This window comes from Pongo pygmaeus, chromosome 16 (genome assembly GCF_028885625.2).
Source record: "Pongo pygmaeus isolate AG05252 chromosome 16, NHGRI_mPonPyg2-v2.0_pri, whole genome shotgun sequence".
Taxonomy (NCBI): Eukaryota; Metazoa; Chordata; class Mammalia; order Primates; family Hominidae; genus Pongo; species Pongo pygmaeus.
Genome location: NC_072389.2, coordinates 27,892,847 through 27,916,774, shown reverse-complemented (window position 1 = coordinate 27,916,774; position 23,928 = coordinate 27,892,847). Strand labels below are relative to the sequence as shown.

Here is a 23,928-nt window from a genome sequence, read left to right as displayed (position 1 = left end):
ACCAAGCAATAACAAGATCAAGGAGAACCATCAGTAAATTAACTGTTTGTCAGAAGAATTCAAAGGGCTTCTTAAAAAGATAATATAGTGCAGACTCTTTACATTATAAGGAGTTATAATAAGAACTTATTAGACATTCTAAGATGTAGAAAAATGTTACCCATGATTACAAAGAAAGAAAGATTAATAAAAAGCAAAGAGAAGTCTATTGCTGACTCAGTAGGCATGGACTTTTACAACAGCTATTATAACAATGAAGACTTAAAGGACAATATGATTTTAATTAATGAATAGATGGGTTATCTCATGACAGAAAGTATATAAAAAGAAATTCTAGAATGAAATGTATAATATCTTGATTGAAAATTCACTAACTAGACTTAAGAGCAGATTGAAGATGGCAGAAATAAAAGTTTATATAAAATTGAAGACCACCAGATGAAATTTATCTAATCTGAAGAACAAAGGAATAAAAAGATTAAAAAGAAAGAAGTCCCAGTGATCTGTGATACAATATGAATATGCATAACATAACTATAACTGACTATAACTGAGGTGATAGTTAAAATCAGAATAAGAAGAGAAAAAGAATGACGACAAATATTTTTGAAAACGTGGTTAAGAAATTCCAATGTTTGGTGAAAAACATTAGCCTACAAATTCAAATAGCTTAGTGAGGTACAAGCAAGATAAATACAAAGAAAGCCATCATAGTTCAAAGGATGACAATCAAAAATAAAGAGAATACTTGAAAGTAGATAAATAAAAATGTCCTGTCATGTGGATGAGAAAAATATGACTGACTGGTTCTTCATGTGCAATAATGGAGACCAGAAGATAGTCAGTTGCCATCTTTAAAGTACTGAAATTCTATATCCAGAGAAAATATACTTCAAAAATTTCATCAGAATGAAGATTTTTTTAGATAAACAAAATCTATGCTAATTTGTCACAGAAAATCTAAAACCATAGTGAAAATTCTAAAGCAAGCTAATTAGGTTAATAGAAATAAATCAGTAGAAAAATGGATTTACAAGAAGTAATGAAAAACATCAGAAATGGTAAGTATGCGGTGAAGTTTAAAAAAAAACTAGTTTTCTATTTTTATTCTTTCAATTAAAGTCAAAATAATAATATTGCAAGATGGGACTTATGACATCAGAAAAAATAAAATGTAAACCATAAATAGCAATGAGGTTGTGGGACATATGGAACTATGTTCCTATGTGGTATAAAAATGGGTGAAGTAATTCTAAAAAAATTCTAAGTAGATATGTTAAGAAATCTTATTGTAATCTGTTAAAAATGTATGAAAATATAATAAAAAGCATAGCTAAGAATTCAATGTAGAAATAAATGGGAGCATATAATAATAATAAAAGGGTAAATTCAACAGAAAGACAAGACATTCATAAATATAACTGTGCCTAGTATTAGAGCTTCATATTAAAAGCAACAAAAACTGAGAAGAGGGTAAATTTTTGAAATCAATCACAGTTTGATATTTAAATATACTTCTATCAGCAGTGTACACAAACAAGCACATTTGTCCACTTATTTAAGTGATTAAACCAGTCAACAACCAAAAAGCCAGTAAAGGAATGGAGGATCTGAACACCAATATTAATGTCTTTGAGCTATTGGATATTATAGAACTCTGCACCTAATAATTACATCATGAAAGTGAATTTCAATATCCACCTCCTGCCATACACAAAAAATTACTTAAAATGGATTATACTCAAATGGTAACACTAGAAATGTTAAATTTCTAGAAAAATGTTAGGATTATATTAGATTAGATAAAGATTTCTCAGACCAAAAAGTGAATCTTAGGTGAGGAAAACTTTAAAACATTTCTGACATGAAAACACACTTGAATAGAGATATTTCATGTTATTAGGTAAAAAGAAACATCATGAAGATTTGTGGTTTTGCATTTATATAAAATAAATACATTTTTCCAATGAATAGCATCTTTCTCCTCTTTTTATGCATTTGATGTGCAGAAATTTTAATTTAATTTATTAGTCTTTATATTAGTATTTTTGTTCTAAATATGTTGTAAGTACGACTACTTTAAAGATTTCCTATATAATATTTTAGTCTGATAAAATTATACCAGAAATGTCCAGGATACAATAAAATATCACTCATCATATCAAAAAGAAAATGCCAATATCAAGATGATACAGTAGTTAGAATTATCTGACTAGGATTTTAAAATAATCAGTCATAAATGTGCTTCAATGAGCGAATGCACACATGCTTCAGCTAAATGAAAAAATAGAAAAGTTCCACAAAGAAATAGAGGATGTAAAGAAGAACTCAATGAAATTTTTATAACTGAAAAATACAATGCCGAAATGAAAAACTCACTGGATGTGCTTAACAAAAGAAGATAAGACAGAGCAAAGAATCAGTGAACCATAAGATAGAACAACAAGAATTTACCAGCCTGAGCAACAGAGAGGAAATATATTGAAAAAAATAATAATCAACTGAGTTTAGGGATATCTCCAAATATTGACACAAATATCAGAGAGGGAAATGATCCAACATTTGTGTCACTGAAGTTCCAGAAAAAGAGAAATAGAATGGGGCTAAAAAAAATATTCAAAGAAACAATGGATAAAAAATACTCAAATTTGCCAAAAGGCATAAATCTAGAGATCCAAGAAGCTGAATTAATCCCAAATAGGTTAAATCCAAAGAATGTTAAGTAAAGACACATCATAACCAAACTCTTAAAAACTGAAGAAAAATTCTTGAGAGTAGCAAAGAAACGTCGCCTTGCCTATATAGAAAAAACAAATTGAATGACAATGGATTTCTCATCCAAACCATGGAGGCAAGGAGGAAGTAGCACAGCATTTTTTAATGCTGAATGGAAATAATAGTCAACCCAGAATTCTATACCCAATGAGAGTATCATTTAAGAATAAAGGAGAAATCCATTCTCAGACAAAGAAGAACAAAGAGAATTTGTCACTAGCAGATGTCCCCTAAAATGATGGCTAATGGAATTTCTTGAAATAGAAAATGATAAGAGAAGAAATTTTTAACAAAAGAAATGAAGAAAAAATACAAAAAGTGAAAATATGGGCAAGTAAAATGGACTTTCCTTTGCCTTTTGAGTTTTCTAAATTACTTATAGTGGTTGAAGCAAAAAATCATAATGCTACTTGATGTAATTACTAAACTAATTAAAGGAAATATTTAAGACAATTATATTAAAATCAAGAAAGAGTAAGGGGAAATAAAGTTTCTACATTTCATTCAAATTGGTAAAATGTTAAATATGATAAATTATGTATTTATAATACTGGAGGAACCACTAAAAAGGCTACAAAGAGTGATGCGCCTCAAAAACACTGCAGATAAAGCAAAATCAAGTTCTAAAATATGTTGAGATAACCCATGGGAAGGCAAGAAAAAGAAAACAAGATATTATAAACGAACAAACAAACAGGAAACACAATATAAAATGGGATAGTTACATCTTAAATATTAGTAACTACATTCAAAGTAAATTGCTGGAACATACCAGTAAAAAAGCAGAAATTAGCAGAGAGGATTAAAAAAATAAAGCATGATCCAGCTACAATGTGTCTCCAAGAAAGTCACTTGAAATAGAATGATATTGTTATACTGACATGAATGTTCATGTAATCACCAAGAACTGGAAAGAACCAAAATATCCCGCAACAAGTGAAAGGCTAACGAAACAATGGAACACCCAAACCATGAAATACTACTCAGCAGTAGGAAAGAACAAACTATTGATGAAGCAGCAGTTTAAATGTGTCAAGGGCATTGTGCTGAATGAAAAAAAAATCCAGTATCAAAATGTGTTATTTTAGTTTGTGTTTAAATTAGGAGGTTTACTTCTGACTGTAGTAAGATGCCAGGATTTATATTCCCTCATCCCTCCAAAGTCAAGAAGAAAGTTGTTCTAGGATTCTGTGAGACCAGAATCATCCCCAAAGCATCCTGTATGTACTAGACTCAGCTGAGATAACCTTCCTGAACTCCTTTGTGCTTTCCCAGAAGAGGAAGTCACACCAACAGGTGTTTTTGCAGAGCACTCTTCTTTACTAGGTAGCTTAGATCCCTGAACTAAATAGAAATGCCTAAGGTTTATTTTTCTTCAGCACCGTACAGTTTCAGGGTGGGGGTGGAAGTGGGGAGGATAAAGCACATGGCCACTGTCTACATCTGGAATACAGGCCACTCATGACAACTGATGGACAAGGTCTATGGAAATTGCAGGCACAAACAGTTTGTATTTCTATTGAAATAGAAACTAAGATTTTGAACTTCTTCTTAGACATGATTTGGTCACATTTTTCAAAGTTGAGTTGGATGTTTATTAAAAGAGGATAATGGCTTCCAGCTTCATCCATGTCCCTGCAAAGGACATGATCTCATTCTTTTTTATGGCTGCATAGTATTCCCTGTGGGAGAACGTTAGGGAAAAGAGCTAATGCATGCTGGGCTTAATACTTAGGTGATGCGTTGATAGGTGCAGCAAACCACCATGGCACACGTTTATCTATGTAATAAACATGCACATTCTGCACATGTTCCATAGAACTTAAAAAATGTAAATAAAATAAAATAATTTTTTCAAAAGAGCTTTTTCCATAAAACTACATCTGACTTTTCCAGTTTACACAGCATTTTTTACATGAAATTTTACCACCTATATTAAAGAGTGCCTGGCATTCTATTTTCACTGCACAAGTTAAGGAAACTGATTCAAAGATGGTAAGTGACTCCTCATGGCCAAATAATGAGAAGGCCCAGAGCAAGGTGGAGGGCTTGGATTTTCAGGTGATATTCTTTACACCTCTACAAGCTGTCCACCCCGTGCTTTGAGACCCATTCTCCACCTGGCCCTGGCAGAACTGTCTTGAGCAGGTGCAGGGAGGAACTAAACAGAAGCTGTGATGCTGCAGCAAAAGTGGAAAGTAATGTGTCCTCATCTGTCCTGTGTACCTATTTTCTGACTAGTACTGCGATGCAGATATTTTACTGTAGTCCCATTGAGCTATAGAGCTGGTGACTGTTAAAATTCAGATTCCTGTGATTCTGGGACCCATGAATCTGGGGTCACTAACCTTCCCTGTCTAGTAGTTCTGACAGGTCCTGATTTCTTAGGGAGACCTGGGAGAGTCAGTCTTAGCCTGTTTCACATGATAATCGCTCTTCCTCATTTTATTCTTATGTTCAATAGTCTCCATGTCTTTTTTCATGTTTTCCCTTCTAAGCTATCCATCTCATGTGTGTCTGTGTCTCTTTTCTGAATGTTTTCCACAATATTTGATTAAACATCCAGTGTTGACCCATGCATATAAAATAGTCGAAGTCAAACCAACATTGAGTATTACCAATTAATTGATTCATTCGATGTAAAGCATTCATTTAAATGCCTCAAATGTGCTAGCGTCTGTGCTGGGGGACAGGCAAACAAAGACAAGTAAGGGACTGTTTTTGTCTTAAAGACCACATAGTCTATCTAGGAGACAGATATGTAAAGACGTATGCAATTCCCTGTGATAATGAAAACAAAAAAAGCTGAGATAGTAGAAGGTACAGGGATACTGCAGATGTGCATGCTGTCAGCTCTGCGTGGAGGACAAGAGTGGTGCTGGAGCCGGGTCTTCAAGAATAGTGAGGGTTTTCAAACTGGGTAGGTGAGGAGAAGTCAGAAATAAAAGGATTTAGCTGGGCAGAAATGTGAGGTGTGGAACAGCAGGGAATATATAGGACTGCCAAAAGAGCGTCTACATTAAAAATTACCAACGAGAGAATTACTGAATGAATTGAAAGGTGTTTATTTGATTCAGGCACTTTAATGTTATTGTGAAGACTATAATCAGAAATTTCACTGAAACATTGCTCATAAAATTGTATGGATATTAAAATTCAAAGTAACATTACATGAGGTATGCAGCATCAGGGATTCCTGTAAGGCAGCCGTGCTGGGGTGGAGGGATGTGGGTGACCGTCTGGTATTCCTGTTGTGTGTTGCACCCTTTTACGAGATGCTACCTGTCCCCTGTTCAGGCATCACCACGGTGCTGACCATGACCACCCTGAGCACCATCGCCAGGAAGTCCTTGCCACGCGTGTCCTACGTGACCGCCATGGACCTCTTTGTGACCGTGTGCTTCCTGTTTGTCTTCGCCGCGCTGATGGAGTATGCCACCCTCAACTACTATTCCAGCTGTAGAAAACCAACCACCACGAAGAAGACAACATCGGTGAGCTGCAGTAGCAAAAGTTCTCCGGGAGGTAATGGGGGCGCTGTTTGAGATGAGTGTGTACTTAAATGCGGTTGTATTCCTAAGGATCGTATAAAGCATGATTTTTTTTTTTTTATACTTTAAGTTTTAGGGTACATGTGCACAATGTGCAGGTTAGTTAAATACCCAATTCAACAAGACTTTTCAAAACCAGACAGGGATTCTGAAGATGTGAATGTGACTCTAAGACATCTCTGGTGTCACTTACCGGTGACGTGGTTTGGTTTAGTCATACCCTAAAGATTGCTCTTAAGAGTGATCTTGGATGCAAATGTTCATGACAGTTTCCTAGTTATTTTTTCTTCTTTTCTTGTAGTTACTACATCCAGATTCCTCAAGATGGATTCCTGAGCGAATAAGCCTGCAAGCCCCTTCTGTATGTATAGCATTGCAGGTGCCAATATTTCTGAGAACTTTCACTAAACTAAGATTGCATTTGAAAAATAGATTGCTGTTGATGCATGCGTGTATTGAAGACCAATGAGTGATGCACATGCTGACTTCAAAAATGTGTTTAGTATTAGGTTAAAAATCCAACTTTGACAATTTGGAAATTAGAGGAGAAAAGTAATCATAATTCCTTCTACATGGGGATTAGTGTATGGCATATATAGTTCTGACTCTTTTAGCCATTCAAATAGTATAGGTTCATGCATTTTAGCAAAACTGAATTATGATCTTTATATTGTTTTATAGCCTCTTTTATAACTCAAAAATATGTACTTATATGTACTTAAGTTTTGTGCCACTAATATCATTTTATAGGATCATTTTAATGATCATATCATACGCTCATGATTGATGCACAAGCATTCTCGGCAGGACACTGACTGGGCTTATCCAATTTTTCACTTGCATTTATATTCTTGTCACTACCAATTGGTATATACCTGTGACTATTTACTTGGCTATAAATTCCTAGGAGCAGAATGTTTGGGCAGAGGGGTTGCATGGTCTTTGCCAAATAGCGCTCCACCAGCTCCATCAGCAATGCCAGACGCCTCATCCCGAACTTTCCCTGCATTCACTTTGATAGTCAAGCAGGAAAATGAGCTCTGCAAACTTTTCTCATTGGCATTTCTTTGACTATTGACAATATTGTCACTCGTTTATTTTTGATTTGCATTTCCATTTTGCTTTTGAATTTTTTTTAACTTTTATTAGTATTTTAAAGTAGCAATCTGACAGTGGTGTATATGTTACATATTATATAAGTTGTATTTTATAAAATATATAATTTATATAGTCACATATAGGATATATTCATGATATTAATGTTTGTCATGTAGTTTTTATTCCAACTTGAATTGGCAACATTGCCACTATCCTATTTTGTGCCTTTCTCTACGTGTATTATTTTGTTTCATGTGGTCAAATCTGTCAGTGTTTTCTTTTGTAGTTTCTGCTTCTTGTGTTCTGCTTTGGAAGGTCCTTTCTACCCTTAAAATGACATGACCCCCCTCACTTTCTTTTGAGCACTATGCTTGACATTATGTTCTCTGTGCTTTCATGTATCAACTCACTTTATTCTCACCACTAACCTTTCTACAAGTGAGGAAATTAAAGTGTGGATAAATTAAGCCCTGTAAATATTGACCAAGGTTTGACAATTTAAAAACAAATTTGTTACATTTAACTATTAACAAGTCTGAATTTCTTTTGGCTAGAGGTTAGAGTGTAGCTTTATTGAAAAATCGAGAAATATATTTTTAAATTAATGATGGGAACTACAACTTTTATCATATAACAACTTTTACTTACAATAATGACTTTTATTCCTTTATACATATGTATACTAATTACAATTTACTAATTAAATCGAACGTTTCAAGCCCACCCATAAGCTGCACGTGGTTTGCTACTTGCTAATCAGGACCTCATATGCAGTGCCAGGTGGTTTGCTGCTTGTTAATCAGGACCTCATATGCAGCGCACTTTCAGCCCATTGTCAGGAGACTACATAGTTATCTGCACTCTGCAAGTGTGGATCATGATAGTTCTTCCAGAACGTTAGTGGGCAAATCACTGTTACAGCTGCGGGGAGCTACAGAGAACATACAGATTTTGCCAACAAATGCTTCCAAATGGCGTGGGACTAAAACAGAGGGGAGAGGGGAAGGGTGCACATCATCACGCATAGCCAGGAGCTGGGTGTTGAAAGAAGGAAAGAAACATTGACCTCTTTAGTACAGAAATGATGCTGCCAAAAGAAGAAAAAAATCCTTTAACACAGAGAGAAAAAGATATTATCACAAAATGAGCAGAAAATTGAAAAAAAAAAAAAAAGAGAAAGTGGGAAAGTTTAATGACCTTAAAGGAAGTACAAAGAAAAATAATTCACAGACAGAAAGGGTGCCAGGCCTGGTGAGAAGACACAACCAGAGAGACCTGTAGCAAGAGTAATGCTAAGCCAAAGAAAAAAGAAGTCTGTCCTCTGGTCTGCAGCCTTATGCTAGTGAAGGAGCCACCGTTATCAATGGAAAGCAGCAGAAATTGGCAGCCTCTGAGTAATGAGGGACAGGGGCCAGGCTCTGTGAACAGTCACATGTGCCCAGGAAGCACGGTGCTCTGGGACACTCACGGGGCTGCGCTATACACACACACAAAAGAGGAGGGAGTCAGGGACCCAGCTGGGCCAAAGAGGACTTTGGGAATCGTTAATTAAAATCTCTATCTTGGGCACAGTTTGAAATTTTCATGACAAATGAAAAGGAGGCAAGTAAAGAAGTTCTTAAACCGTTTAGGGCTCTTAACATCTTACATTTTGCTTCAATTTTATAAAATGGAATTTCTTTCATTTCAAAGCAGTGAACTATGAAGACATAATAAGAGCTATTTTCAATATTGTAAATACGATCTCCAGGTGTTTTATGGTTCCCTAAATGAAGTGAAATGGAGGTTTCTCTTGCTCCAGAAACCATCCTGCTGCCCTGCCTGTGGCCTCCAAGGGTTGCCCTTTAGATCTCTGGTGAGCCATCCCCACATCAGCAGAGCCTTCTGCCTCCCAGTCTTAAGTCAGAATCTTCCTGTGTGGCTGCCCTGCCTTGCAAACGGCCAGACTTCTCTGTGTCTCCAGTAGCCCCCAGCTCCATCCACATAGCAAGGGACTACACAGAGGCATGAAGCAATGAGTGGATGAATGTCTGGCTGATCACTGTCAAAGCACATGTGTAGGAAACCTTCATTGCAATTGTTAATAAAGGCAGATCTTTCAACCGGAGGTTGTCAAAAAGAGGCAGATCCCTTCAATGCAGTGGGGTAGAGGCAGGGAACTGCTATGTTTTAGCAAACTCTTGGTGATGTTTACACCCACTTGGGACAAAGAACATTAACCTAGAAGAGACGTGTCCCCATTAGGCCCATAGAGACAGCAGGACTTTTATTTCTGCCTACTCATCAGGATTGTGGAGGAGGAGGAGGGTGCGCAGCCGCACCATGAGGCCCCAGTGGTAGCAGAGGGAGGTGGCCACACGTGTGAGGAGCAAGCAACGCCCTGTGAACATGTGGTCCAGGCCATCCTGCTAATTTAGGTCTGTCCTCACACACAGATGCTTCGCATTTACAAGAACGCACCAAAGGCTGCAAGTACTGAATCTGAGTGTCTGATCAACAGTTCCACCCCTCCCTAATTTATGACCCCATGACTATGAGCATGTCCAATCAAATTGAGGCCCAAAAGTAGGAGGGAAAGCAGTGCCATGTCTTCTTGGAATCGTATTTTTGGATGAAAGTATAAGAGGTTGTCACGATGCTTTCTAATGAATTCTGAATGGCCTCTGTCCCAGCAGTGTGCCACACCCAGGCAAAGGCCCTCGCCAGGAAGCCCACTGAGAAGGGTTCCCTCTCCACCTCCTCCTTGGTGTCAGCCTCCATGGCTGCCATTGGCATGCCCATCTCAGATCAACCAGCACAGATGAAACCAAAGCAGACAGGCAAACATGCTTTTTAGTTCTCTTCCATTATCCAGTCCAATTTAGAAATGTATCCCCTTAACAGAATTCAATGTAGTGCACACTTCATAGTTTTTTAGAAGAGCTCAGCCTCTGTCTGAAGAATTGACAAGTCTATTTGCAGCCATGTCTCAGGATTAGGAATGATTCTTCTTATTTAGGAGTGAATAGTATGTTGTTCTCTTTCCTTTATCTGCCCCACTTGGACTTTTCCATTGCAGGAGGAGGGCTTGGGAGGTAGAAAAGCAAGCATTGTAGGTGGGCACATTTTTGGTTATGCTTCTTGAGATGGTAAGCATCTCAAGGTCCAGCCACCTCACACTGAAAGCTCACTTTCACCAGAATCACATGGGACATGAAGATCCTCTCATCATTCCTGCAAGTCATACCTTTTACTATTCACTAATTAGAAAAAAGTAACATATTTGTCCTCCCCACTTCAATATACATACTGTTTCACATTTAAGGGATAAATATATGTCCATACTTACTACAAATCCACAGAAAAGTAGGCAGAATAGGGACTTCAAGTGACTAATACACATTTGAAAATATGCTTAACCTTCTTCATTAATAATCTGGGAAATACAAGATTTGAAACTGCAATGCAATTTTCATTGCATTAGAATTGCAAGGATTGAAAAGACCGGGGGTCTCCTCTCTCAGCTTTGGAGCCCCCCTCCCTCTGTCTCTGTACAGGGAAGCTTCTTCCTTTCTTCCTTCTTTCTTTTCTTCTTCCTTCCTTCTTGCCTATTAAACTCTCTGCTCCTTAAAACCAAAAAAAAAAAAAAAAAAAAAAAGACCAACTCTCTCAACTCTCTCTAGCGTGGGGGGAAGAGTGGGGGTTGGGCATGCCCACACATCCTCTTTATCTATAGGAGACAGATGTAATATGGACCTACTGCTTCATACACCTCAGGGTGTTTTTACTGCATTTTACGATGGTTGTTGTGTCATTCTTGTTGCTTGCAGAACTATTCCCTCCTGGACATGAGGCCACCACCACCTGCGATGATCACTTTAAACAATTCCGTTTACTGGCAGGAATTTGAAGATACCTGTGTCTATGAGTGTCTGGATGGCAAAGACTGTCAGAGCTTCTTCTGCTGCTATGAAGAATGTAAATCAGGATCCTGGAGAAAAGGGCGTATTCACATAGACATCTTGGAGCTGGACTCTTACTCCCGAGTCTTTTTCCCCACATCCTTCCTGCTCTTTAACCTGGTATACTGGGTTGGATATCTGTATCTCTAAGTGTTGCTCAGAGTGAAGAGTGAAGAGCATTTGGTACACACTCGACCTTCCGTCGCCCCCAGACCAGTAGTGACCAATTGGGAGTAGCAAGGATGGACACTGCTCAGTGTATCTTGTTATAAATGACCTTTCAGCAACACAGGAAGTACCCGGCAAAGGTTTCTATTATGTATTTTACACACACACATACATACACACATACATACACACACACACGCTAATTGAGTTTTAAAGTAATATTCTTGCTAATCCCTACTGAATTGTAGCTTTGTGTTGTTTCTGAATGGTTTTTGGATATGGGAAGCAGCTGCTGATTACCCTTGCAAAGAAATCTGTAAAACGTGCAAGTGAATGTCTGAGATGCTCTCTCAGGCCTCTAGTCCTTCTGTATCTTTCCTTCGCAGCCCTGGGTGTAGTAGCGCTCAGGAGTGTTGAATCACCCCTGGCCGAGACCACTCCTGCTGGCTCAGCCTGGGCACTCTGTGCTCCAGTGTGAACAGCAGTGGGTTCCAACCCCAGTCTCCTTTCTCTGTGGCCTCTCTGGCTCCAGCACCATCGTCGTTAGCTGGCACCCCTTTACCTAATAACCTCGTTCTAGGCCTGGGGAGAGTACAACTCGCATTGTCTACGGTTTCCATTGGAGGAGAAAATAAGATTTTCAAAATGCTCGTGTTGTTGGGGTCAAAGATGATTATCTCTGAACATCAGAAGGTTATTACTTTATTCCAACTTACTGAGAGTCAACAATATTTGAACTTTGGGTTCTTGGACTAGTTCAACAACATTTCACCTTAAGAGCTGTTTTTTACTAGGCCAAGGCTCAACCCCAGAGTATGTGTCCAGCTTATGTTATATTATTATGGGTTCAGTAGTTGTCTTCATTTTGCAAAGAAAGGTATACAGTGAACACAACCTGTTATCTTGAAGACATACACCAGAGTGTGAAAGACATGTAGATAAAATTTTATTTTTATTTTTATTTTATTTTTTTTTGAGACAGAGTCACACTCTGTCACCTGGCCAGGCTGGAGTGCAGTGGCACGATCTCAGCTTACTGCAACCTCCACCTCCTGTGTTCAATTGATTCTCCTGCCTCAGCTTCCCAAGTGGCTGGGACTACAGGTGTGTGCTACCACACCCGGCTAATTTTTTTTTTTTTTTTTTTTTTTAGTAGAGACAGGGTTTCACCATGTTGGCCTGGCTGGTCTCGAACTCCTGACCTCAGGTGATCTGCCCGCCTCAGCCTCCCAAAGTGCTAGGATTACAGGCATGAGCCACCATGCCCGGTCAAAATTAAAAAAAAAAAAATTAGTGAATATTAATTTTCAACTCAAACCAACTTTAGATGCAAAAAAATGGGCAATGGTGATCATCAAGTACATATTTTGATGAACAAGATTATTTTATACTTTGAAATATGGATACATAGCAAAATCCAAAGAAAAAATATCTCCCCAAATCAATACTCTTTTGATATTTTTATAACACAAAACCAACTTGCTTCTTGCTGTTTAGTTCTTTGTTATAACTGGATGCCAGTGTGAACTGCAGAAGACTGTTTTGAAACTTCTCCTCACCAATAGGCAAAACACAAGTCCTACCAGTTAGTTAATAATGCTTTGGCATTATTAAAATTTGAAATCAGAATCTCTGTGCTTCTCATCTTTCTCACACAGAAAACTGAACTCATTTCACCTAGAAACCATAATTTTAAAAGTTATCTATTGTTCATACCATAATTACTCAGAAAAGTAAAATATTTTGCGGAGAAAGTATAGAAAAGTATCAATTTCACACAATTTCCTGGATATACCAGACACAGAAGAGGATGGGAGCAGAAGAGGCCAGAAAAAGTGAAATTAGATTCATCTGCTTATTCCTATTAAGATTGTTGCATATTAAATGGATGCAAACATATAGATATATGATGTCTGAATTTCCAAAGATGGAGTCTATACAGCGTGAGACATTCAAACCCATTGTTTCTCTCCCTGTCAACTCTCTGTCTTTTGGTTTGGTAGTTGCTACATAAGCCACAAGCCAATTGGCTTCCATTTAGCAAATTCTGTTTTAAAAATAAAAGAATGTTTGTGGAGAAACAGGTTGAAAATATTGTCTTAGATGCAATGTCTCCTCTATTGGAGAATTTCACACTCTGGTACTCTAGTTCTGTCTCTCATGCATAAGCAACCCCCAGCCTTGGCAGAGGTATTCTGCAGGGACCCTGACCAAAGGAATCCAGGTCACACCACAGCACTGAGCGCCAAGGGAAGGTGGCCCAAGGGCAGTCTTAAGACACAATGTCCAACCTTATGAATGGGTAATTTCTAACAAGCTGAAGAACTGCAACCTGCTACCTTGTAAAAGAAGTTCTGGAGAGAACTGAATTTTCTAGAAAAATTCTTATTGGGAGGAAAATAACCTAAAACAACTTTTTATAACATGGATTTGTTTGATTTTACCTTAAAAGAATTTTACCGATGCCTTGTGTTTCAAAGCCACTCAATATTTGGATATTGTTAGCAACCCTCCCGAAATTTTACATGTAGGATAAATACACCAATAACCTCAGCTTTCTGAATCCAGCCATTCTCTTCTTCCCAACCTCAGCAGCCCTCCTGATCAAAACAGACGAGTTCAGCACTCCTTTTCTAGGAAGGAGAACCTTCATCTCAAGAAAGTCCAATGGATTTCACTAACTGAGCATCATAGTGTGGATTCCTGCATATACAGCAGGCTACCCACTAGGGGGTCTGAATAAAAAGAGCGAAAGCACCCCCTAAGAGCATGTCCATGCCGGGTTCTCTGCAGGCTTGCATAATTCAAGTTCTCCACATCAGTCTCAACTCCTGAGATGAGCCTTTTCAGTCCACAATGAGGGAGAGATGCGTGTGCCTTGGTGAGGTGCAGAGCTCAGGGGCTTTTAAATCATGTACGTGTTTATTGTCTTGAGGAAGGAGAGGAGCAGTGTGGGGAGAGTGGGAAGGAAGTACACTTTCTTTCACTAAAGACTCTCTTTGCCAGGATGCCTGATCAGGAGGGACGTGTGTGGGCACGAGGTGCAAGGCTATTCCGCACAGCTAAGTCCCAGCTTGCTTTGCGTGCAGAATTGGGAAATATTTGGGGTGGAAGTTGTCTGAGTGATCTGCATTCCAAAGGTGCTACTGTGTTCCTCACTTTCAGAAATACTCTAAGTTGAGGAGATGACAGTTCTGTATTTTGACATGGAATCCAAATTTCTAACCACTGTAGATCACACTTAAAACTGTGACTGTCTGTCTTTTAAGCTGCATACTGGGTGGGGGGAAAGCAAAGAAAAGGCATTTCACATTAATGGAATTGGAGAAAAATGTCTCTTCAGAGCCTAGAAAGCTTCAGCTTCTGCAAAGTCCCAACACCACCTACCAGAACAGAGTCTCCCTACATACCAGACAGAGAAGGACAAAGTTAGTACAATTTACTCTGGACCCAGCCAATACTGCCCCCAATTTACCCAAAATATGCCTTAAAATGAAACAGAAAGCTCAAATAATACACATCTCTTAAGATTTTCCATTTCCTGCAGTTAGCTATTTCATGCCAAGTTTTATTTATCTTTTATGAATGGGTGGAAATAGGATTTCATTTCTTTATATGCCAAACAGTCTTACCCTTAATTTTACATCAAACCAATTAAGTACAAAGATTTTGCAGGTTTTTCGAGAAAATGCTTGTCCTCAAGAGCAAAGCATTTTCACTCTACATAAGGGAAATTGGGGCCAATCTAAAATGTCAGCAACACAGTCCTTCTGATGGGGATGAGTGTCTCTATGGAAACTTCACACCAAATCATTTTACCTGGTGATAGCTTACTGCAGTAAGTGTGCAGGCATGTTGCTTCGTTGCTGTGCAATATAACCACACTTTGGAAGCAACAGGAGAGGAGCCGGTAACCCATTCTGCATTGATTCCAGCTCCCCACGACTAGGAAGCAATGAGCCACTCTATCTAAAGGGCTAGAACACAAAACAGACAAAACCTCTTCTTCCTTGATCATTTTTATCTCAGCTGCCAAAATGGAAATTTTCTGTGATTTCCTTTGAGACTTGAAGAATTATACCTGGTCTCCAACCATTATTATCACTGTATCAGTTCAGTGCTCTCAAGGCACAAAGTGCTTTGAATTCACTCCATGATCTTGCAACTCTTTTTGAGTGCTTTTCCTGAGTGATTTTAAACTCTACCCATAAGAAATTTCATCTGCAATTTCTGTAAAAAAAAAAAATGGCTTGAGATCCACATAATCTGATGTAAACATACATTGAAATGTTAAGTTCTATTTGTACTGAAACACTGTCCACCTTAGACTTTAGAACACTATCATTTAAGATATTCAGAAAGGTTCTGGAAATAAGGGGGAAGAACCAGACTACGAATACATTGGAAATGTTAAGTTTACAATATTCTGCTGAGCCCCCTTCAAATTTCCCAAAATTGAGAAAGTGTGTAATCTGTACCTATTTTTTTTTTCTCAAATTGGCCTGGAGGAAACATTCAGGTTCAGAGATTTTAGCAGTGCCTCTATGTTTGTGTTCTCTGTATAATCACATGAAAGAAACAACAAATAACTCTTCAGGATAAATGACACCTGCATCGCTGATCCCTTGTTGACTTATCTTTTATTATAAAAATAGATCTCTATCGTTATAGGGAGAAAACGTGTATGTTTTGAGATGATCAGGTAAGAACTCAGCCATTCAGTATTTCTGGAAGAATAAAAACTTGGCTTTCTTTTTCTTAATGTCTAATAGTTTTGAAGACTAGGGCATTTCCATTCCTCCTTTTAAAATTTCTACTGATTACAAGCTAGCAATTTCCGGATATCAGCTTGATCTAGTTGTACTAAGGCCAAAAGGGAGACTTTCTTTATATTTATTTTTATTTATTTATTTATTTATTTATTTATTTTATTTATTTATTTTGAGACGAAGTTTTACTCTTGTTGCCCAGGCTGGAGTGCAGTGGCGCCATCTCAGCTCACTGCAACCTCCACCTCCCGGGTTCAAGCAATTCTCTTGCCTCAGCTTCCCGAGTAGCTGGGATTACAGGCACCTGCCACCACGTCTGGCTAATTTTTTATATTTTTAGTAGAGTTGGGCTTTCACCATGTTGGCCAGGCTGGTCTCCAACTCCTGACCTTCAGGTGGTCCACCCGCCTTGGCCTCCCGAAGTGCCGAGATTACAGGCGTGAGCCACCGCGCCCAGCCTATATTTACCTTTTTAATGCCACCTAGCTGAATAATGCTTTGGGTTTTACTGTTGTCAATAAAACCCCTTATACCTTTTATTGCCCTGCTTACTTATAAAAGCCAAATTTTAGACGAACTTAAATAAATCAGTGCTGAAAAACTAGTTGAATAATCAGTCACTGACAAGTTTTCAATGTTTTGAGTTAACCAAGTGGGCTTTTCAGATTAGGTTATACAAGGGCATGAGCTAGAAAATAATTAGGCAGACAAAACATATGTTCACTCACATACACCACTTCCAAAACAAACATGATTTGAATGTAGCATTCAGGTTATTGAGGTGAACGTAAATTGCTTTGCTTGAACAATTGAGATAATCACCTACTTTCGCCACTTCACTTTTCACATTTGTAAACACACACAGGGTTTTTCCCACCCAGTGAGCAGGCTACACAATGTGAGGATAATAATGGTTCCTGCAGGGAAGCCAGAGCCTCTATGTCTGCTGAACAGTTTAAATTGAACAGGTTGGAAAGAACATTGATTGCCAATAGTTAAATCCCCCAGACTGAGCAGGTAGCTGCCACATTTTCTCTTCTCTTTTCTAGTTATTCAGGGTTCCTTCTTTGATTTTCATGAGAAAGGAACATTTACACTTCCTGTGAGGGGCTTAGACTCCGATTTCTCCCAGTTGCCTCACTTACTGAAGTTCGATCCCGGTGAATGATGTGTGTGTACCCAACACATCCAATTTGTATTTTCTTAAATATGTGTTTCTTAGGTATCTAAGGGTACATGAGGGAGCCCACAGCACAATTATTGCAGTCCCCAAGATGTCAGTCTTCTCAAAATGACAACATTGTCACTAACCACTTTTTAAAAAAGAATTGAAATTTCCATTTTTTGTTAAATGTCTTTCCAATACATAGCAATGTGTAAAATAGACTCCCAAATCTCCTTTGGGAAAGGAACCTGTGGACCCTGGGGCTAAGTTGTCACTTTAGGGACATGGTGATAATCAGGACTGATGCCAGTAAGTGGGAAGTTCATTACGGCAAGGCAGTGGGAAGGTGCCAGCATCCCCTTTCCACCTGAGATGGGCTGAATTTTCACGCGGAAGTCTGGAGACTCTGGAAGGGCAGGTGGAATCGCTCCTGGCAAGGGCATGACCATGCACAGGCTGACATGATTTTCCTTTTGGGTGGACTGGAGTTTTACAACTGGATTCATTAGCACACATGTGTGGAACATGTGCCTGTGCCCGCCCACAGCACTTCCTTGGAACTCAAAGCTGCTTCTCTAAGGAGGTCTATTTGAAAGGATAGTGCTTGACTTTGAATTTATAAAAGATTATTGGAAACACCTTAAGTAGAAGCCCTAACCCACTGTCAGCTTCCAATTTTCAGGAGCAAATGATGACTGCTTTGATTTGGTTAGGCTTTCTTACAACAGGTTTTTATAAAATATTGTTTATATTTGTAACAGGAAGGATTTTCAATGTCAATTTTGTCAATGAGTGAAGACGCCCCCACTGCACAGAGCAGCACTTCTGTTTCTCATGGGGAGATCAGGGTACCTCTATGTAGCCTTGGCAGACCCAGTTCACCCTGAGCCAGCCTGCCACGTCCGCTAGTCCATGCACCTCCAGGGTGGCCTTAGGAGCTACAGAGAGGAAAAAAAGAAAAAATGTTGCATTCTTAAGCAATTAAAGATTGCTTCCAATGTAATTAAAAAATAAGTAATGTGGCAAAAGATGCACATAACTTGCTCCCTCAAGTTCTAAATTATCACCAAATATGAAAGGTTTTTAGATGAAGTACATCTACATCATCACCATCATCACCCTCGTTGTCCTCTTCCATGTTTCTACTAGTACTCAGCTATCGATTCAACACAAAGGCTTAGAGCCCTTTCTGAACTATAATGAAATCAGAACTTACATTGTGGAAAAAGTGAAAAAGTTTCATTAGAGTTTAAACATTAAGTATACAGATCCTACTCCAAAATTTTGCTTGCCTAAAACATTTCCAGAACTGCTGTGTTCCCCAGCAGTCCTGCCTGCCCTGCCTCAAGCAGAATTTCACATGACTATTTAGAAGAACATTCCATTCAATTGTTGTTTGTTGATTGATTTCTCTCTTTTTTTTCCATTTTTACCTTAGTTGGCTATTTTATTCCTTTTCGTAAAGATAACATTTGAATTGTCTAACAACTATCTTTTTTCACTAAAATACATGCATCTTTGGAAACTGCAAATTTTGTGAGCTCAAAAAGACAATCACTGTGCTTCTTATCATCTAATTGGAGTCTAGGCTTTGTTTCCCCCTAACTTATCCTGGCATTTTTACTTTGAATAGAAATAGTCACAGGCAAAATATATTCATGAAATGTATAGTGCTTACTATTATATGATCTCTGTTTAGAATAACTATTTTATTAAAACAGTCTAAAAGACACTGTCCATCATTCTTGACATTTGATATAGCTAATTTTGTGCTAGTGAACCATGTTTACCTGCTAACACGTTTGTACAACTACACAATGTGTTTTCCTTTACGTGCAGCTCCTGTACTGGGCAAAAGGTTCGTTGTTTAGGAGTGAATTTTCTGTGAAAGCTTTGGGAGAGTAATTATTTTCAGGGATCAGACCTGTGTGTTGTTAGGAGCAAGAGGCCATCTTGTGTTTACATGCAGTGGTCTGTGTATTTGTGTCTGTACGTACAGTGGTAAAACTGAAACAACTTATTAATAATGTGTGTCACTCTACCCATCACCTCAAATTTAGCTGAAACAAGTAGAAAGGAGCGCAGTTTTCTAGCGATAGCGTATTAGCATACTAAGCCTCTGGTTAGGATAAAAAGGAGCAAGGGAGAGGGAGAAAGAGAGGACAGAGGGAGAGAGAGAAAGTGGCAATCTGTACATTTCCTGACAAAGTGGGATCACGTTCTTTCCAAGACAAGAAAAAGAAATCCAGCTTCACTACCTGATCAGGAGTCCCTCTGGCGTCCACACAAGCCTGCCTCCTTTGGAGAGCCCTTGAGCATCACTGTTGTGACTTGGGTGCACACCTGGGCAACTCCTTGATCATTCGTGCATTCTGGTCAAGTTGACCCGATAAGCCAAAAGTAGTTTTCAAGATTTTGATGGCAAACAGCTATCCCCACCCTTGTCTAGGAAGTCGTATTCGCAGGTCACAGGAAGGCGTCAGGTCGGGCTTGAAGCAGCCGGGGTGCTGGCAGGGTCCTCTCTCTGTGAAGCCTGTGTGGGAAGTGAAACTGTCAGGGGTCCTGGGAGATGGCCCAGGCAGGAAGGGATGGAGAGAGGCGCGGACTGCTCTCTGTTCCCATGGAATCCTTCCTGCCTGTGAAGCCATTGTCCTCCAGATGGGAGGTAGGCCGGGAGATTCCAGAATCCGACAACATTTTGGAATCATCTTAGAGCACTGGTGTGGATGCGCTTGGCCCCGAGGGGGCCGCGCCCTGCCCCAGTGCGTGCGCCTCCTGCCCCAGCAGGGTCCCCGCCCTCACCAAGTGGCCTCCAGTAGCCCCTGTGTCCCTGTCGTCCCGCGAGGGATTGGAGGCCCTGGCTCCGGGCGGTCCCGAGGTCCCACCGCCCTCCTCCCCTCCGCAGAGGACGTGGCTCCCCGCTATCCGTGCGGCTCGTGGTGTCCTAGTGAAATGAGGGCGCACCGGCGCCCGACGTGCCTTGGCGACACGGGCGGCGCCGCGCCCCGCTTCGTGCGTCCCGTCCCCGCCGCGCCCTCAGCTGGGCCTCGTGGCTGGGCCGCCCTCTGTATTTGTATTTGGATTCCTACGTTTGTACTTCTAATACAAATAAATGCACATGTTGTCAGAAATACCTGAGCTGGAAGTGGACGTCTTTCTGGTTTGGGTGGCCGACTGGGAGCTTGGGGGATGGGGTCAAGGGCACTGTGTTGCACGGAGCCCTGATGCCCGGAGGGGTGTGGCCCAACTGCCCCTCTCAGATGCTCACTTCTGGGGAGCCCAGCCCAGGGGCAAATTCTGCAAATGGGGGTCGGGGAGTTACTTTTCTCTGGCAGGAAGGGTACAAGTGGATTTTCTAAGGGAAACGTCCTCCTCCACTCTTGCAAAACTCCATGAATAGAGACCCCCAAGCCACCCTTGGAGAGCCGGACACGCTGCTCCAGCCAAGCTAGGTGGCAGGTGCCAGCCTCCAGGCCACACCTGCAGCTGGGGAGTGGATTAAATCGTGGGGGAAGGGTTCTGGGACCCGCCATCAACGCATCTGGAAGCTGGGCTGGACACCCTAAAGTCCTAACAGTGGCTCCTGGAGAAGATGCCGCAGTCTCACGTTAAAGTAAGGGCACACTATCACAAACAAACGGAAAATCGACGGTGACCGTGACCACTGCAGACAGTACACGTTAGAGAATTTTATGTACTGTCCTTTGGTCCATTTTTTTTTCTTTTTCTTTTTTTTAGACGGAGTCTCCCTTTGTCGCTCAGGCTGGAGTGCAATGGCCCGATCTCGGCTCACTGTACCCTCCGCCTCCCAGAGCAATTCTCTGCCTCAGCCTCCCGAGTAGCTGGGATTACAGGCGTCCGCCACCACGCCCAGCTAATTTTTGTATTTTTAGTAGAGACGAGGTTTCACCATCTTGGCCAAGCTGCTCTTGAACTCCTGACCTCGTGATCCACCAGCCTCGGCCTCCCAAAGTGCTGGGATTACAGTCGTGAACCACCGCACCCGGCCGAAACACATTTTAATAAAAACAAACAATTCCAGGTCCCCTAGCTCACCCATGACTTCAACACAATCACCCCTCCCGGATGGCGGCTGCACTTACACAAGGGGGTGGGGGTAGGGAGACTATGAGACATTTTTTGCAGCCTCTGGCTGATTCTGTGGGAGCCCTCAGCCCTAAAAGAGGGTTTTCTGACATCGGGCCCCTGGGAAGTATCTATTTTGGCGCTCGCAGCAATTCCTTCTTGGATTGCTTTAATCTAGGCTTGAACAACAGTGAACATTTTATGTTCATCCATTCCCTCCCTTGCTAGAACTGCCACCTTCGCCCTGCTTTGTGACCAAAGCTGCAGGCCCCTCCAGAGGTACATTAAAACAACAGCTGATGCTTATTGAGGGCTGACCTCGTGCTAAGAACTTGGCACACACTGAATCATTCAGTCCTGAGAGTACCGTATAAAGAGGGTATTAGTCTTACCACAATTTTATTGATGAGAAAATGGAGACTTGCCCAATATTCTAAACCTAGAAAAAAGCAGAAAAAGGAGTGAAACGCTGGAAATGTAACTTCAAACACCTCGAGCTGCTACACTCTGCCAGTGCATGTCTCCAAAACCTTGGGACTGTGGAGTGAACTTCGGAGAAAATTAATATGGCAGACATTCACTTTTTAGTTAATTTAAACTCACTTTTTTGGTGAGGGGGAAGATATCACTTTCTTTTTTTTTTTTTTTTTTTTTTTTTTGAGACGGAGTCTCGCTCTGTCGCCCAGGCTGGAGTGCAGTGGCGCAATCTCGGTTCACTGCAAGCTCCGGCTCCCGGGTTGACGCCATTCTCCTGCCTCAGCCTCCTGAGTAGCTGGGAATACAGGTGCCCGCCACCATACCCGGCTAATTTTTTATATTTTTAGTAGAGACGTTTCACCGTGTTAACCAGGATGGTCTTGATCTCCTGACCTCGTGATCCACCCCCTCAGCCTCCCAAAGTGCTGAGATTACAGGCGTGAGCCACCCCGCCCGGCCGGGGGATATCACTTTCAAAGTGATATCTTACAAATGTGCACAAATGGCACAGTGAGGTCAGCTGTGTTTGTTCAGGAACCACAGAAATCAGCAAGCTCCTTTCAAGGAAAAGTCACACACAGAAGACTCTCTGGCTGGGCTGCTTGATTTGTAAGTGAGGAATGGGGCAATCTCTTGCACAGAAGTAGAGCAGTGGAGACTGCAAATCATGCCAAGGGCCTGACTGTACTCATTGCCAGGTTGGAACTGAAACTGTGCCCCAAAGAGTTAAAGAAACTGGTAACTAACAGAAATTCTTGAGCTTGCAGGGTGGCAGGTAAGAAAAGAAACAGCCTGCTGAAATGCTCATGAGATAAAACTTGCTGAAGTCCGTTGGAACCAATATGGCCAACTAGAGTCTGCACAGAATGAGGCTGGCGACACAACAGCCTCATTCCATACATGTTTCATACTAACTCCCCCAAGATGTGCACATGTTACCCACGGGGTAACATGAAGAGATAAATGCCCATGTCCAGGGACTTCCCAGACCTCCCCTTTCCTTCTACCAGTCACCTCCTAACCTCAGAAACCAGCTCCTGAAACGTTCCTAGTAAAAATACTGCCTTGAAGCCAGCACGGGGAGATAGATTTGAGCTTGATTTCCAAGATACACTATTTCCAAGAACGGCAGCATCCACCCATTACCTCAGGCCCTAAATAAGGTCACATCCACGCACAGCCTGGAAGGAGCATCCCAAGGTCTGTTCCCAGGAGGTGCACTGAAGAGGTTGCAGGATCTGTAATATCTGTATTGGCAAGAGCCTGGGGGCATGCATGGGAATTTATTTTAAGGGTGTTAGAACCAGAAAGGACCAACTTTAAAGCTGGTGTGACTGCATTTATATATAAAGGGATTAAACAACACTGGAACCTTGAAAACTAAAGCAAACTATCACAAGGACAGAAAACCAAACAACACCTCATGTTCTCACTCATAGGTGGGAATTGAACAATGAGAACACATGGACACAGGAAGGGCAACATCACACTCCGGGGACTGTTGTGGGGTGGGGGGAGGGGGAGGGATAGCATTAGGAGATATACCTAATGTAAATGACGAGTTAATGGGTGCAGCACACCAACATGGCATATGTATACATATGTGACAAACCTGCACATTGTGCACATGTACCCTAGAACTCAAAGTATAAAAAAAAAAAAAGAAAAAATTTAAAAAAAGAAAACTAAACCTTTGTTTTCAAGGTTTATGATGAACTATTTGTTCAGGTAAAGTGACTGCTGAAACTTGGATTTCCAGTTGCCTACAGCCAAAGAAAATGAGGTGCCAGCCCCTCAGATACACTGTAAGGGGGAAAGGCTAAGTCTGTGGAAAACGGGGATGTCAGGGTGGGTTTCCCATGTGCAACTCACTTGAACATAGGTGGGGGACTCAGGAG

At 40.6% G+C, this 23,928-nt stretch overlaps 1 protein-coding gene across 7 annotated transcripts in view; it reads left to right on the top strand.

Moving 5' to 3' along the window:
- Positions 1–12,522, top strand: part of GABRG3 (gamma-aminobutyric acid type A receptor subunit gamma3) — a 574,336-nt gene extending 561,814 nt beyond the window's left edge. For 3 of the 7 annotated variants that reach the window (XM_054451434.2, XM_054451437.2, XM_054451438.2), the window contains 3 exons: positions 6,073–6,269; positions 6,628–6,687; positions 11,234–12,522. In XM_054451434.2, coding sequence (XP_054307409.1) covers positions 6,073–6,269; positions 6,628–6,687; positions 11,234–11,515 — 539 coding nt within the window. In that variant the 3' untranslated portion in view covers positions 11,516–12,522. Of the gene's footprint in view, positions 1–6,072; positions 6,301–6,627; positions 6,706–11,233 lie in introns of all 7 variants that reach the window. The other 4 variants (XM_063652473.1, XM_054451435.2, XM_054451436.2 and 1 more) reach the window with 2 other exon arrangements.
- The last annotated feature ends 11,406 nt before the right edge of the window (positions 12,523–23,928 follow it).